Genomic DNA, 13203 nt, shown 5'->3' on the forward strand with positions numbered 1-13203 from the left:
TCTCCAATGGAGACGTTACTGGGCCCGCTCGAGCAAATCGACGATCAACAGGAGGGCCTTTTTTTAATATTGCATCTATAATGTGTTTGGTGTTTTATGTAAGATCTCTTATATAATTCCTCTGGAAAGGTATCAAGCTCCATGTTACAAATAATGACATAGAGTAGAGAGGATATACAGCTTGTCAATGACACAGAGATAATAAATGACATTTGGATCCAGATGCACTTAACTCCAAACCTTAGGCACTTTCCATTATGCTGAAAACAAAGTCTTATACCAAATACCCACCTGCTCTCATACCATTGTTAGCCACAGGAAATACACAAACTTTAAGAATCACATTTCCTTTTTCCAAACAATGCAGTATTTGGCTGTATCAGGAAATATAATTGACTTAGAATTTCAGATATTCAGTAAATGCAATTAACAGTAGGAACTAATAACTTACTCATTTCTTCTGTTTACTTATAGAAGAGAATTTCTCCAGAAGAGCAGACAAAAGATTTGAATTCTACTTTGAGAACCTCAATCTTTAATTCTGCCTAAGAGTAAAACACCAAAGGACTGCAGACATCCCGTCCCCCATAACATCCTTCAAACCCACCTCTACCATGGGGGCTGTGACTTGGTTGTTGGCTGGAATCTTCCTAGCTTTGTCTACCATTCCAACTGAAGGAGGAGTCCTTAAGAGAGTCATCCGGCACAAGCGACAGAGTGGGGCAAATGTTACCTTACCAGAGGAAAACCAGCCACTAGTATTTAATCATATATACAACATCAAGCTGCCCATGGGTACCCAATGCTCAGTGGATCTGGAATCCCCCAGTGGTGATAAAGATGTGGCCCCACCACCAGAGCCTAGTGAAAGCTTTCAGGAACACACCGTGGATGGGCAGAACCAGATAGTGTTCACTCATCGCATCAACATCCCCCGCCGGGCCTGTGGTTGTGCCTCTGCTCCTGACATCAAGGAGCTTCTGAATCGACTGGAAGAGCTGGAGAGTGTGGTGTCTTCCCTACGAGAGCAGTGCAACACAGGGGCAGGATGCTGTCTCCAGTCTGCTGAAGGTATGAGCTGGGGATTGGTCCAGTCTTTCCCTGGGCACAGGGCAGAAATTAGCATAGCAGGTTCTCTCCAAAATGGGTTATTTGGGAAACTAGCCTTATTCTGTGTCCATTAAGAAGACATGTTATGGTCAAAAAAAAAAAAAGACTTTAACTATATCTATGCAACTCTGGAGGAGTCTTGGTAATTTCTCAGAAGAACTTTATGAACTCAAAGGGAACTTGATTTGAAAACTTCTGTTTCACTTTAAATACCGCTTTCTAAAATGTATTGGAGCATAAAATCTACCAATTCTTTGACATAAAATTTATGAAATAACTGACCCAAAGAGCACTTACTTAGCTCTTTGAATTTACTTATTTAGCTCTTTGATATGAATTTAGCCTCATTGACTTATTGTACACAGAGCGAAGCCAAGATCCCGAGGGAGGGTTTGAATCCTTCAGATCCTGTAATAAGGAACCAAGTCAGGATATTGGACGTGATGTGCTCTTGCAGATACAGTGCAGACCAAGGCTGGTGCAACACATGGGAAATGAAAAAGAAAAAATGTTCTTATCTGATTCTATAATAAAGTAGCGACTAAATTAAAGTGCCTTTATGGACCATGCAGTATAATTTATTATCTTATCTAACACTTCCAACAGTCCTTTAAATAAGGTTTCATGCTCCCATTCTACATACCAAAAAACTGAGGCCCAAGTTATCAATTCTCACACAGTGACACCAAGAGAAATAAAACCTATAGAGTTTCCCACAAGTCAACCTTCCAATATACTGCTCACTGTGTGTATCCTTTTTATTTACTCTTAATTTTTGGTTCTTTGTCATGGAGGCTATACTGCTGACTGTGTGCATCCTTTTTATTTAATCTTAATTTGTGTTTCATTGTCATAGTGGCTACATTGGTGGTACTGGGGAGCCAGAGACACTTTAGGTCATGCTTAGGGACCACCAAGATAGCTGCAACATGCATTACACAAGCATCTTCTTAAAGTGTTTTTTTTTCCTACTTTGGAATTTTCTCCATATTTTCCCTCCCTTAGGTTGATAGAGCCACAGCAGTTTCAATAGCTTCAAATAAAATAAATATCCCCATGGCAGCTACCAGAAAAAAGTTCCTAAAAACATTTCAATAAAAATCATTTCAATCACTATAAGTGGAGAGTATTAAAGTATGTGATCTGGGTTTCAAAGAAGAAAAGAAAAGGTGTTTGTTGTGTGTGTGTGTGTGTGTGTGTGTGTGTATTCCTTCCACTTCTGTCAACTCCTGGACAGAATACCAATAGGAGTAATGCTGAAGAGTGGGTTGAAATCATTGTTTCATGAAAGCTTTCCAATACCAATATAAGGAGAACTATGAACATAATCTTAAATTTTCCAGCAGTGACATTTAAAAAGAATAAAAGAAGAACAAGTAAAAGTAATCTAAATCGCCCATTTTATTTTGTCCCAATATTCACTTTCCATCTGGGATAAAGAAAATAATGAATGGATATTAAGCATTCATCTCTTTTATACTGTCATTGAAATCACTATTTTTCACTGACAACACACCTTAGCTTAGGCCAGACAAAACTCACTTAACAATTGCACGCATCTCATGAGCATCATACTGAGAGGGGGCATCAGCACCACCTTAGATTCTCACTTTTCAAACCAACTTTTTCTTTACATTCTTTTTGCTCCTCCTGACAGGAAGGAGATGTAACATTAATACAACTATATCCAGGTATAAGAAAAATGGGTTCCCTGGAGTTCTCACCAATGATTCCTGCAGATCAGACATTTGTAGACTTGAGAGAGAATCATCTCACCACTGACCATATAGATCTCAGGTTCACCCCAGTATTCTCACTAGGAAAGAGAGGGGAAAGACAGAAGTATGTGAGATTTGTGGGGTCAGAACCAAATTGGGGGCAGATTCAGAAAACTACTCCTTAGCGACTCTTTTCAGCATACTTATGTCAGATACAACTATATGCCAACTGGAGTCAGACCCTACGACAATTGAAAAGAAAACGCCAATGAGTGTAATTATAGACACACAATGCCCTCATTTAACCCCAATAGACTCCATCCCTCCCCTCCCTCTTCTCCCTTCACCCCTTGGAAGTGGGATATTGTTCTAGTTGATCAATGAAGAAACTAAACTCCAGGGAGCTGGGTCATCCAAGCATTGATTTTTGTTTTTAGGCATTTTTTTAAATGGGGCAGGATTTAGGGGATTGAGCTCATTGTTGTTCAGGGCTATTCCAAGGTCAGTAAGTGTGCCAGGGATCAGACCTGAAGCTCCTGCAAACAAAGAACGTGCTCCAGTCCACTGAGTCATCTACCTATCCCCTACGACATATCTTATGTGCCTACTTTTGGCTAGACATCAAAGAAGCCACAGAGCCCAGCATAATAAAAACCAACAGGCAGGGATTTTTAAATACTGGAGTCATAGGGCACTCAAAAATTTGATAAAAACTGTAGATCTATTCCCCCGAAAGCAAACACATGCCTACATTACATCCACCCTTATAAACTCATGTATGCACATATAATTCTAGGCTAAGAATTCCTACTTATCAAAACTAGTTTTATATGCAAAAAATCGGATTTTTAAACCACAGTAGTCTGGTGTGGGTAGTTGAACTGAATTGGAATCCGGGTTTCCTGGGTAGAACCTGAGAGAGTGGTCACTCTGTATTCCGCTGATAGCCTCTATTCCCTTTGCTGCAGGCCGCCTGGACACCCGGCCCTTCTGCAATGGCAGAGGGAACTTCAGCACCGAAGGCTGTGGCTGTATCTGCGAACCGGGCTGGAAAGGTCCCAACTGCTCCGAGTCGGAATGTCCTGGCAACTGCAACCTGCGGGGCCAGTGCGTGGACGGACAGTGTGTCTGCGACGAAGGCTTCACGGGGGAAGACTGCAGCCAGCTGGCCTGTCCGGGTGACTGCAATGACCAGGGCAAGTGCGTGAACGGGGAGTGTGTGTGCTTCGAGGGCTACTCGGGGCCCGACTGCAGCGAGGAGGTGTGCCCGGTGCCGTGCAGCCAAGAGCACGGCCGCTGCGTGGACGGCCAGTGCGTGTGCCAGGACGGCTTCGCAGGCCACGACTGCACGGAACCCCTGTGCCTGAACAACTGCCAGAACCGCGGGCGGTGCGTGGAGAACGAGTGCGTGTGCGACGAGGGCTTCACGGGCGACGACTGCAGCGAGCTCATCTGCCCCAACGACTGCTTCGACCGCGGCCGCTGCGTCAACGGCACGTGCTACTGCGAGGAGGGCTTTGAAGGCGAGGACTGCGGCCAGCTCACCTGCCCCCACGCCTGCCACGGCCAGGGCCGCTGCGACGAGGGCCAGTGCGTGTGCCACGAGGGCTTCGCGGGGCCCGACTGCAGCGAGCGCCGCTGCCCCGCCGATTGCCACCACCGTGGCCGCTGCGTGCACGGGCGCTGTGAGTGCGACGCCGGCTTCACTGGGCACGACTGCGGCGAGCTCCAGTGTCCCAACGGCTGCAGTGGCCACGGCCGCTGCGTGAATGGGCAGTGCGTGTGCGACGAGGGCTACACCCGGGAGGACTGCGGGCAGCGCCGCTGCCTCAACGACTGCCACGGCCGGGGCCGCTGCGTGGAGGGCGTGTGCGTGTGCCAGCCTGGCTTCCAGGGTGCCGACTGCAGCGACATCCGCTGTCCCCACGACTGCCACGGGCAGGGCCGCTGCGTGAACGGCATGTGCGTGTGCGAGGACGACTTCACCGGCGAGGACTGCCGAGAGCGCCGCTGTCCCCGAGACTGCAGCCGCCGGGGCCGCTGCGTGGACGGTCGCTGTGAGTGCGAGGACGGCTTCACCGGCCCTGACTGCTCCGAGCTCGCCTGTCCCGCCAATTGCCACGGCCAGGGCCGCTGCGTCAACGGGCAGTGTGTGTGCTACGAAGGTTTCACGGGCAAAGACTGCCAGGAGCGGAGGTGCCCCGCCGACTGCCACGGCCAGGGCCGGTGCGTGGACGGACAGTGCGTGTGCCATGAGGGTTTCGAGGGCCCGGACTGTGCGCAGCGCTCCTGTCCCAACGGGTGCAGTAACTTGGGCCAGTGCGTGGCCGGACGCTGCATCTGTAACGAGGGCCACACCGGAGAAGACTGCTCTGAGGGTGAGTGCTCCGTGCCCAGACAACAGTGACAGTGCTCAGAACCAAGGGTGGGTCTAGGGGTGCGAGAGAAGGATTTACTGGAATACTAAACAGTCACATGAACACACACACGAGCGCGTGCGCGCACACACACACACACACACACACACACACACACACACACACACACTGACTCTGTCAAGGGGTCCTGGTCATTTGCCTGTTGCAGGCTCAGAGAAGCTGTGGAATGAGCCTTAAAACACACAGCAAGTGCATCACAGAGCTGGTATTTACATTGACCTAACTTATGTATGCTGAACTTAACACCCTGAGTCCAAAAGGAAATGGTGACTTCCCTTTTGCTAAGAACTCCTCCTGGCATGAAACCCATCATCAAACATATCCCTTTATTTAGATGAAAGTCAAAATTCAGCTCAATGGAATAGAGGTTGCACAAAACCTCCAAATACCCATCAGCTAAAAACTAAATGTTGATTCGCTCTGAGGCAGACCTATCTCTTGGCCTCATAGTTTCAGCTCTGTCTTTGATCTCGAAGACTGTGAGCTCCTCATGGGAGCATTGTGTTAAAAGACCTAAGTGTGCTGGTGTATGCAGTAAATATGGTTGAGTGAAAATAAAGTGGAGGCCATTAATGCTGGCATTGCACAAGTCTCATCCTTGTCACCCCATCCGCTGATCATTGTGGAGTTCTCTCCTCAAGGAAAGTCACTGTCACTGTTACTGTCCTCCCATTGTTCATTGATTTTCTCGAGCGGGCCCAGTAACATCTCCATTGTGAGACTTTGCTGTTACTGTGTTTGGCATATAGAATACATCACAGGGAGCTTGCCAGGCTTTGCCATGAGGGCGAGATACTCTCAGTAGCTTGCCGGGCTCTCTGAGAGGGGCGGAGAAATCAAACTCAGGCTGGCCATGTCGGCTGCGTGCAAGGCAAATTCCCTACCTGCTGTATCAATAGATAAAAATGAACCAAATTAACAAGAGCAAAGCATGGGCACTGGTCAGAGAGATACCACGTAGGTAGATGGGGGGTATAAGCTTCAAATTAAATGAGCTAAGCAAAGCTGGACAGTCCCTGGGCCTCAATCATGTGGAGAAAATAAAAGAAATGAGCCAGAGAGTCCAAAACAATGTTGTTTCACCAGCCCTAATATTGAACCCTCTGATCCAGGTGACAGAGTGTCATCAGATGTTCTACCCCTCTCAGACCAGTTGTACACTGCTTGGGAGTCCTGACCCCCCCCCCACACACACACCCCAAAAAACAATTATAGATGGGTTCCACAATAGGAAGTCCTTGATTTTAGAAAATTTTCTTGATTTTACAAAATGGAAGCTAGATTTTAAGATTCCTGATAAAAGATCGGATGATGGGTCAAAGGAAAAAGCCTAAAGAAAATGAATAGTTAACACAGTGGACGTTACTGACTCAGACTTCTTTATTGCTTTCAGTCTCTCCTCCCAAAGACCTTATAGTGACAGAAGTGACAGAAGAGACTGTCAATCTGGCTTGGGACAATGAGATGCGGGTCACAGAGTATCTCATCACGTATACACCTACTCATGCGGATGGCCTGGAAATGGAGTTCCGCGTACCTGGAGACCAGACATCCACCACCATCCGGGAGCTGGAACCTGGAGTGGAATACTTCATCCGCGTGTTTGCCATCCTGGAGAACAAGAAGAGCATTCCCGTCAGTGCCCGGGTGGCCACCTGTGAGTGAGCATGGCTAGTGGCACTTTCAATGCCCCCTTTCCTTGTCCAGCACCTATCTGAAGCCCTTGAATTACTTACTGCCTGACCTGTACTTACATAGATCTGTAGGTATCTTATAGAGTTATACCAGTTAAGTTCTGCATTCCAGGGAAGCCCATTGAATACCATTTTGTTATTGTTGTTGTCAGTAGCTCATTATTTTCTACAAAATCTGTTCCCTGCACTCTTCTACCCTGCATATCCTTAAAGAATCATTACAGGTAGCACTCATCTTCTGTACTCCAAGCTATTAAAATAATTTGCATATCTCCACTTGTTTATCTCATAAAATCCTATGAAACAGGAACTGTTGTTACCCATTTTACATAGGAGGAAACTATGACTCTGAATAGTTAAAAAAAAAAAACCTTGTCACACAGCTGATGAGTGATAAACAGGGAAATTGGATAGTAGCATTCTGACTATAAATTTACACTTTTAACCACTATGTTCTAATGCTAATTCTCCTTGAAATTCACTATCTATACTTGGAAACAACAACAAAAAAATGAGAATGGACGCTTGACATTCATGGTATTCCTTTAAAAGTTCAACACCAGGACCTAGAATGTTGCTCGTTTGTGAGCCCCTTATTTCAATCTTTCAATCCCCCCCCCCACACACACACACACAAACACACACACAGTCCAACATCGGTGCAATTCCGTCCACACCTGAAAACTAAGTTGTGGTTAGAAACTGACTTGCTTGTTTTACTTAGAAATGACAACATTGGCTACTGTTTACTAAACTTGGGCTTGATGCCTGAAATTGTGGCCAGCAGTCTTCACGAGATGTGTCATGGAGTCTTTAAAACTTTCCAAAGGGCAGGCATGTACTGATGATCTTTTTTCAAATGATGAAAGAGGCTCAGAGTATTTTGTGAAACTGATCCAAGCACAAAGAAGTTGTAATGGTGAAACTCAGATGCTAGACAAGACTAGTATGTAAAGTATGTAAGTTTAGTAACAGGACATTGCTGATGTTTAATATTGGTTAGTCCTGCTGTTCATTTTATACCGCTTTGCAGCAGACAGCACCTCAGGAGAACCCATAGAAAGAAGAACCCACTTGCTCAGAGGATCTGAAAATCTGCCTGTAACAAGCATCCACCTTAATGTCTAATGCAATCAAGGCTATGGTGCCCCACTATACGCATCTTCCCCTCATTTTTATGTTCTCCCAACAGACTTGCCTGCACCTGAAGGCCTAAAATTCAAGTCTATCAAAGAGACATCTGTGGAAGTGGAATGGGACCCTCTAGATATTGCCTTTGAAACATGGGAAATCAGTTTCCGCAATATGGTAAGGTGCACAAAGAACAGACATATTAAATGGCCAGGGTCTAAAAGATAGTCAAGGAAGTCTGCAAAGTTTTATATAAAGTCTATATTTTTAGCTCTGGATGGATACAAGTTCTGTTTAACACCTTGTGTGTTCACCTATATGCTTCACTGTAGCACTGTAGCACTGTCCTCCCGTTGCTCATCGATTTTCTCGAGTGGGCACCAGTAACACCTCACAACAAATTGTGAGACTTGTTGTTACTGTTTTTGCATATCGAATATGTCATGGGTAGCTTACCAGGCTTTGCCATGCATGTGAGATACTCTCAGTAGTTTGCTGGGCTCTCCGAGAGGGGTGGAGAAATTGAACCCGGGTTGGCTGCATACAAGGCAAACCCCCTTCCTGCTGTAATATCTCTCCAGCCCTATTATTATTATTATTATTATTATTATTATTATTATTATTATTATTATTGCTCGAGCGGGCCCAGTAACGTCTCCATTGGAGACTTTGTTGTTACTGTGTCTGGCATATCGAATACTCTCGGTAGCTTGCCGGGATCTCCGAGAGGGGCGGAGGAATCAAACTCGGGTCGGCCATGTTGGCCGCTTGTAAGGCGAACGCCCTACCCGCTGTGCTATCGCTCCAGCCCATTTGCCTTTTGGGTCACACTGGGAAATGCATAAGGGTTACTCCTGGCTTTGCACTCAGGAATTACTCCTGGCAGTGCTCAAGGGACCTTATGGGATGCTGGGAATCAAACCCGGCTGGCCGTGTGCAAGGCAAACACCCTACCTGCTGTACTATTGCTCCAGCCCCATCACTAAAAATCTTTAAAAAGTGAATAATCTGTTAAGAGGGATTGTCTGTTTAAATCAATTTACTGGAAAAGGTTATCAACAATTGCTTCTAATACTCAACAATCGAAGTCCACGGGCTGGAGCTGAAGCAATAGCACAGTAGGTAGGGTGTTTGTCTTACATGCAGACAGCCTGGGTTTGATCCCCAGTACCACACATGGTCGCCCGAGCCTGCCAGGAGTGACCCCAGAGCACAGAGCCAGGAGTAATCCCTGAGCACCTCTGGGTATGTCCCCCAACAAAAACACATACAAAAATGGCTGAAAGGCTGAAACACATTCTCTAAGTACATATATGGCAGTTTCTTAAGTGAAAATCGGGTATTTCCCCTACAACTTAATTATGTCTTTAAAAATCATTGAAGCCATTACATATTTACTATTTTGCTACTTTGTTTCCATATTTGTACTTACATTTTCAAGGGGGTTCATCTTAGTGTTTAGCAGTATTTGTTCTTACCTTGATGCCTAAGAACTATTTCCAGACACCTTGAAGAGGCTTAAAATAATTCACTCCAAATTCTCAAAAGCACAGATGCATCTTATGTGGGGGACAGCATGGGAGCAGGAAGGTTGTACTGAGAAATGTTTATTGAACAAATTCTCTATGCTGCACATAATAATAAGTCAATAAGCACAGTTCTAAAGAATGAGAACTAATAAAGGACAATTGTATCATCTCTAGGTTCTGATTTCTCATCACACTCTTTCTATTCAGAAGAGAAGAAAGGATCTATGTCCCAAAACAGTTCAAAGCATACCCAAGACTGAATATTTATTCCCTCTAGGCTGCAAACCATATGGGAGCCAGGGAAGTAGATTCATAAATGCAAGTACAGGTTATGCCATTAAATGGCTTTTGAACTATAGTAAATCTCCAAACTCCTGTAAAGCTGGTTTCTTGTATATCAAAGAGGGATTGAGCTTGTAGCTCCAGAATTATTTTATCTCTCCCATTTGGTCATTGTACTGGAGTATCAAATATGTGAGGTTAACAAGGAGAATCAAACTTTCTCATCTCTACATCCTTCACTCCTGCATATTAAGCTGATTCTTAATAGATAGATGAAAAAAATAAATATTAATGAATTAATAGCAAATAAAGAATGAAAAACATAAGAAAAGATTCACCCCCTCCTTAAGGGATTACCAAGGTGACTTGTCTTTCAGAATAAGGAAGATGAGGGAGAGATCACAAAAAGCCTGAGGAGACCAGAGACTACTTACAGGCAAACTGGCCTGGCGCCTGGACAAGAGTATGAGATAACTCTGCACATCGTGAAAAATAACACCCGAGGCCCAGGAGTGAAGAGGGTGACAACCACGCGTGAGTATCACCTTTAATACCACTCACACAAAGGCAAAACTGATGGAAGCTTCTAATATGTATTGTCGTCCACAAGGTCTCTTGCATAATATCTATACCAATTAGCTTTTATACTGTACAAAAAAGCAAGCTCTATGACTTAAAAAACAGTAATTCTTTGCATTGGTGATTTGAAATAGGACTCCAGTGGGCAATTTTTTTCTTATTGACTTGATTCACATAGTCCTCTGTGTGGGCTAGGGCTCGATTGGCCTGGAATGGACTCAGTCAAGTACTTCTTTGTGTCACATGACCCTCAGTTTCCAATTTGCAATCCTATATTAGATCACATGGAAACTGAGTAAACCCCACGTGGGCACTGTGTCACTTATGTCAAAATGAATCTCAATCCAGCCCAGATTGAAGAGGTGGGGGAAGGCTCCATTTCTTGATGAGAGGAGCTTTAAAGTGTCAGTTCCCAGGAGTAGAGCCACAGGAAGATGTTGCAATGACCTAGTGTGTCATATACTTTACTATTGGTACTTATTGGTACCTCCCATAAATGAGGAAGGATCTATATTAATGCTGTTTTTTTCCAAGAGTGGAAATGAATTTCATGTATATAGGATCTTGATTCCGTGTCTTTAAAAGGAATCTAAAGTGCATGCCACTCAACATTTATTATGTCAAAACTTCTTAGATGTAAAATAGGTTTGGTACTGTTAGGTAATTTTGGTGGGATATCACTATATCGCTGTCATCCTGTTGTTCATCAATTTCCTTGAGCAGGCACCAGTAATGTCTCCATTCGTCCTAGCCCTGAGATTTTAGCAAGTGCCACATTGGAGGCTCTTTCAGAGTCAGGAGAATGAGGCCCATCATTGTTACTAGGTTTTGGCATATCGAATACGCCATGGGGAGCTTGCTAGACTCTGCCATGTGGGCAGGATAATCTAGGTAGCCTGCCAGGTTCTCCAAGAGCGAGAACTAAACAACTGGACAACTTGGTAGCGTAGGATGGAATAATCCAAATTTGGAATTGTTCTAACAAGAAGTGAAGGGGTTTTATTAGTCTGACTGTTTTTGGTTTAGGGGATATACCTAGCACTTACTCCTTCACTCAGGGATCACTCTTACCAGAGTAAGAGAGTACCCTATGGAGTGTTGGGGAACGAACATAGGTCAACTGCATGCAAGGCAAAACTCTACCCACTGTACTATTACTCTGGCCCCACGGAGTAAAGTTTTGATAAATAAGGAAGTAATTTTTCTATTATCATTTGTTAAAAATGTTTATTTTCAAGATAGCACTTGTGCCAACTGTTGGTGGAACTGACTCTTCTTGGCAGGAGATTGTGAGAAAAGTTAAATCTGTTGACTAATGACAAGAAAGATCTTTCATTTAAATATTTGCACATTTCACCTTGCTCAGAGCCAACATGTAGAATTTTTTCTCCTTTATAAGAAAGTGTTTTCCATCATCCTGAAAACAACGCTTTGTGGTAGGTAGAAGGCAGGTATCAACAGGAAAGAAAATATCATTCAATGACCAGAAAGGGATAGAGAAAAGATCAAACAAATGCATATTTGCTACAGAAAAGGCATATTGCAAATAGAAAAGACCTTTCTTTCACCTATCCTTTGCATTTTAATCTGAATTTGGGAGTTGGCTGCTTTATCTTCTTTTTTATTACCAAACATTCCAACATTGACATTTCATAGTCACATAAATGCCAATATCAAGGAACCTGTATTTTCCCTGTTAATTTTGCTGAGACACTTGAACTTTGCCCAAGTTGAAAGGGCATAAGCATGTTGATGCCAAAATATACTTTGCTACTTCCCTCTGATCTCAAAATCAAAGCTGTATTACAACTATGCGTAAGTTGTACAACTGTATTACAACTATGCATAAGTTTTACAGCTGTGCTACAACTATGCATAAGCGATGCATAAGTTTGTGGGAGGAGTCTTCACTGAAAGCAGGATGAACATAAGCTTTGGACCTAAATGATCCTAAATTTGAGCAACTCCCCATCACCTCAAGTCGGCCCACCCTCTGCCCAGAAAACAGGTTTATGAAATCTTGAAGGCTGCAGTAAAAGTTAAGATAAAAATATCAAAGCACTGTGCTTGTCACATAGTAATAATAGTAATAGTACAAAGTCTCTTCTATTTAAGCAATCAAAATTATGGGAAAACAGCATCCTTCATGGACTCCTCACTCCTTTAATCATAGGGCTGCTAAGGAACATATATGGATGCAGGACTGGGTACTTATTTGTATCTAGATGCAAGCAGAACAAGCTATTTTAATGTTGTATCATGATTCTCATACAGTATTAAAATAGCTTCTATTTTAAAAAGATGAGTTAAACAGCAGAGAACTATTAAAAAGTAGAGTTACAATTTTTCACTTCAAAAATTTACTGAAAATGTTTAATTATATGAGAAATTAAAAGTGAATAAACCCAAAAATTGCTCTCTAAGAAATTGGTGCCATTATGCTAAAGACTGTTAATAATGTTTTGATTTCCTAAGCCTAATGTAGAAAGCTCTACTCCCTAAAATTATGTGTATATTACAGGTAGCTAATGTTATTTCAATTTCTCTCAAAGTTGCTATGTCTGTTTTAGATCTGCCTTCACCATTTCATTTTTCATGTGTATGAAAAGTATTCCTTATTTTGATAATTCAGCCTTCTTCACCTTAAGGTAGTTTTCAAAACATTGTTTAATATTGTATTTCAGAAATCCTAAGTCCACCTTTTTTTTAATCATGTTCAATA

The 13203-nt window shown here is 43.5% G+C and overlaps 1 protein-coding gene across 1 annotated transcript in view; it reads left to right on the forward strand.

Moving 5' to 3' along the window:
- The first annotated feature begins 608 nt into the window (after window positions 1-608).
- Window positions 609-13203, forward strand: part of TNC (tenascin C) — a 70931-nt gene continuing 58336 nt past the window's right edge. Inside the window, exons 1-5 of the mRNA XM_056138702.1 lie at window positions 609-1071; window positions 3797-5206; window positions 6660-6923; window positions 8153-8268; window positions 10280-10436. Of these exons, the coding sequence (XP_055994677.1) occupies window positions 615-1071; window positions 3797-5206; window positions 6660-6923; window positions 8153-8268; window positions 10280-10436 (2404 nt within the window). The 5' untranslated portion in view covers window positions 609-614. The remainder of the gene's footprint in view (window positions 1072-3796; window positions 5207-6659; window positions 6924-8152; window positions 8269-10279; window positions 10437-13203) is intronic.

Source organism: Sorex fumeus, unplaced genomic scaffold (assembly GCF_029834395.1).
Source record: "Sorex fumeus unplaced genomic scaffold, SorFum_2.1 ptg000129l, whole genome shotgun sequence".
In the NCBI taxonomy this organism is placed as follows: Eukaryota; Metazoa; Chordata; class Mammalia; order Eulipotyphla; family Soricidae; genus Sorex; species Sorex fumeus.